The sequence below is a fragment of the Haemaphysalis longicornis genome, unplaced genomic scaffold, assembly GCF_048455015.1.
Source record: "Haemaphysalis longicornis isolate Haplotype H1 unplaced genomic scaffold, Haemaphysalis longicornis Haplotype H1 scaffold_10, whole genome shotgun sequence".
NCBI lineage: Eukaryota > Metazoa > Arthropoda > Arachnida > Ixodida > Ixodidae > Haemaphysalis > Haemaphysalis longicornis.
In genome coordinates, this window is record NW_027526204.1 from 100777639 (window position 1) to 100780919 (window position 3281).

The 3281-nt window shown below is 52.1% G+C and overlaps 1 protein-coding gene across 1 annotated transcript; it reads right to left on the reverse strand.

The window, feature by feature from the left end:
- Positions 1 to 386: 386 nt before the first annotated feature.
- On the reverse strand, positions 387 to 3021 carry LOC144158968 (uncharacterized). The gene has a single exon (XM_077690183.1). It carries the CDS (start codon positions 2790 to 2792, stop codon positions 933 to 935), a length of 1860 nt encoding a protein of 619 aa, XP_077546309.1. The 5' UTR covers positions 2793 to 3021; the 3' UTR covers positions 387 to 932.
- Between the last annotated feature and the right edge of the window lie 260 nt (positions 3022 to 3281).

Consider the following 3281-nt stretch of genomic DNA (forward strand, 5'->3'; position numbering starts at 1 on the left):
AGCGCTTATCACGGCGAAAGAAGGTACGGAAGCCAAGACACCGGGCACAGCGACAAGGAAAACAGCCATCGCGCTGATGCCGGTCGCGCATGCTTCCCATTCTACCGTTCTCAAACCAGGCGTTATCACCAGATGTCTCCTGCGCATTCGGGAGCACGCAGCGCGCACGTTATAGACAAGCCTTTTGCGGACTGTACGTTGCTTGGCATGGTCTCGGTGGTCTCGGCGTTCACACCCATGGAGTTCACACCAAACAACCAAGCGGAAGACCAGAGTTGCGGGGCGAAACCAGAAAATAGCGCGACTTCTTCGCAGTCTTCTGCAGGGGGCAGCAATATTTAGGCACTATTCACCTTTACCGCTCAGGGAGGTCACTAAACGATCAATTCCTTAAGGCTGTTTATTCCAACAAAACAAATGTAACAGCAGCATGACACATCCGTATATACATCTTTTGTTATAACAATAGCTGCACAACGTGCCAGCTATATTTCAAAACGATGCGTATACTTTCACGAGAAGTGGCCCGTATAACGCGCGTTTGGCGCTACACCAACACTCCACCAGCATACAGATTAGACGCTACCTTAGTCACGAGGATAAAAGCTAATGTAACGGAATAAAACGCTGTTCACACAACTGTCCCGCTAATATAGTGGCAACACTTAAGATAGCAGCAAGAACAATTCGGCCACGCCTGCAAAGACTACGTCAACATACTGGAGTAAGGCCTTCAGATGTTCGACACAAAACCAATGGCACACTCCTAAATACAAGATAATTGGACGGCAATGCAACAAAAACTGATGTGCATGCATCAAGATAACTACAGCTCCCGAATGTTTCCAAGTTGTCAATGTGGTGCTAAAAAGAATAGTGTCATGCTACGCCATCTAACATTAAAGGTGACTTGAATTCCTGTAGAAAAGGATCTACAAGCAGTTCTGCCTGCGGTTGCGAGGCTTGGCCAGACCAATGAAAGTGGCCATCGAACAGCCGATGCACTGCCTGTCCACAAGCAGGGCTCCAGGAGACTGACGATCTGCTTGACTTGTTTCGCGGTGCCAGGCTGGTTCCCGCAACCAAGTCAGTGTCCGCACGCAGTTATTGCCACTCACGTAGTGCAAGTGAAGCGACTTCAAGACTGGAAGTCGGGCAGTCATGTGGTTTAAAAAGGACCCGACTTTCTCGGTGTCGCACGGCGTGCTCACATCGAGGCTGAGGTGATATAGGCCTCTGAGGGTGTCAAGTTCCTCCTGGTAGAACTGAAGGTCACGGGACACCACGCTGTCTCTCAGAACAAGCGATCGCAGATCATCTTTGCAGCGGAGCAGGTTGCGAATCATATATGTCTGAGAGACTTCGCACCAATTAGCCATGAAGGAAAGCCGCAGCTCGTACGTGCGGAGATTGGCGACGAAGTCGAGGGAATGAAGTGCCACGACATTGAAAAGAGTAAAGCGCCTGAGTGAACTGGATTGCTGAAGAATAGCCGCATCTCTTCCACGTACTCGGAAAGGCTGGCTACAGGACGGGCAGTATACGCTAAGAATGTCACAGTTCATCCTCACGTCCAGTTCCTCTAGCTGTGATGACACCTTCGCCAAGTTTCTGAAAGAACGCTTCCGATTGATGCCACATGGCGCGAGAGACAGCGCTCGAAGCCTCATGGGGACCGCAGCTAGAATGTGGCAGCAGTCCATGCCACTGGTGAAGTGAAACGAGTTCAGGTTCAGCTCCGTGAGAACTCTGAAGGAATTAAGGAAGGATATAAGGGGTGTCCTGAACGCGGGGCCAGCGCTTGAGGCTGAATAGGGCACCAAGAAGAGTGTGAGCGCTTCGATATGCGTCCAAGTCATTTCGATTGCTGCTTCCATCAGCCTAGTTTCAACACCAACGTCGTTCCTTAGTGCCACGACAACTTGCTTGAAGCGAGCTATTTCGACGGATCGAGGAATAGCGAGGGTATGCGGGCTACTATCGCCGGCGGTGGAAGCTGTAAGAAATACCAGGTTTGCGCCCACAGTGGCCCTGTCCGAGCAGTTCGACGGTAGCTGTAACAACCGAAGGTATTGCGAGGTGAAAAACGGCTGCTCGTCTCGTAGCGCGTCAAGCTCTGCCGAGAACACCAATATCGGGTCCGAGGCTGCGGCGAACGCCGCAGAGCCGACACACATGGCTGTTTCTTCCGTGAAGTCACCGTAAAGGGCATGGAGGTGCAACTTCTGAAGACGGATGCAACGCTGCAGTAGGAAGCTCAGGAGTGCGTGGTTGTCCGCGCCCTGACACGCTACTTCCACGTACGTGCTGCGCAACTGCGGTATCGCCCTCTCGTTGTACTGGGCCGTGAAGCGGCGCATGTAGTTACCGCTGAGGTCGTTCCCGAAGAAAGACCAGTCTAGGCGCTGAAGATTGGGAAGCAATTCCACCAAGACCATCAGCAAACCACTGTAGGGCAACGGACAGTTGACGCAGCGGAGCTCCGTTAGTGTGGGGCAGGTTCCGACGCAGGAGAGGATGACGTCTGGTGCGGCCACTATGCAGTTGGACACGTCCAGAACCTTCACATTGCGCGTCACACGCTTCAAGAAGAACCGCCGTAGCGTCCTTTCGTCGGAACTTGGTGTGCACACTATGCTCTTCAGAAGGCGCTCATCTCTGACGATGTCACTGAAGCAAGGCGCGGTGGCTTCGATGGCGAGCAGCGCGTCGGTGTCCGCGTAGGAAAGGATTCGGAGCCAGACATGGTACGGAAGACTGCTGTAGTCGTATTTGCAAAGGGCCGTGGCCATTGCGATCCGAGTGCTTGAATGAAAACTTGGAAATTGCACGTTCCGCTATAGCTGACGCTTCCACACGCATGTGAAGACAGTGCACCGAGGCCAGATGCGCAGATGTCATATATTTACACGTAACACAATCAAGACGCAGGCGCACAGAACATAGAGCTATTCATTCTAGCTTGCTTTAGTTTTAACGGCGCACTGGGGAACTCCGTTTTCTCTTATTTCGTAAGTACCGTATGTCATACACGGGAATACAAAGAATGAGTGATAAGGGCCGCACGGCCTCCGAGAAATGCAGCGTCATAGTTATGTCTTCCAAGCTCTGAATTTCGACGCATGCGCTGATTTTCTGCACGTTTTAAAATACCGCGTGCCGCTGGTCGGCTGCCTCTGTAGTGGAAGGACGTTTTCTATTTGTTTATTTCGCCTTTCAGCGGTGATGGGGCGCCGAGCAAGAATCATGGTTAGGCCTAACCCTCCGCACCTGACCGGGAC

Coding starts and splice junctions, on each gene's coding strand:
- LOC144158968 (XM_077690183.1), bottom strand. CDS start 2,792: ATGGCCACGGCCCTTTGCAAATACGACTACAGCAGTCTTCCGTACCAT.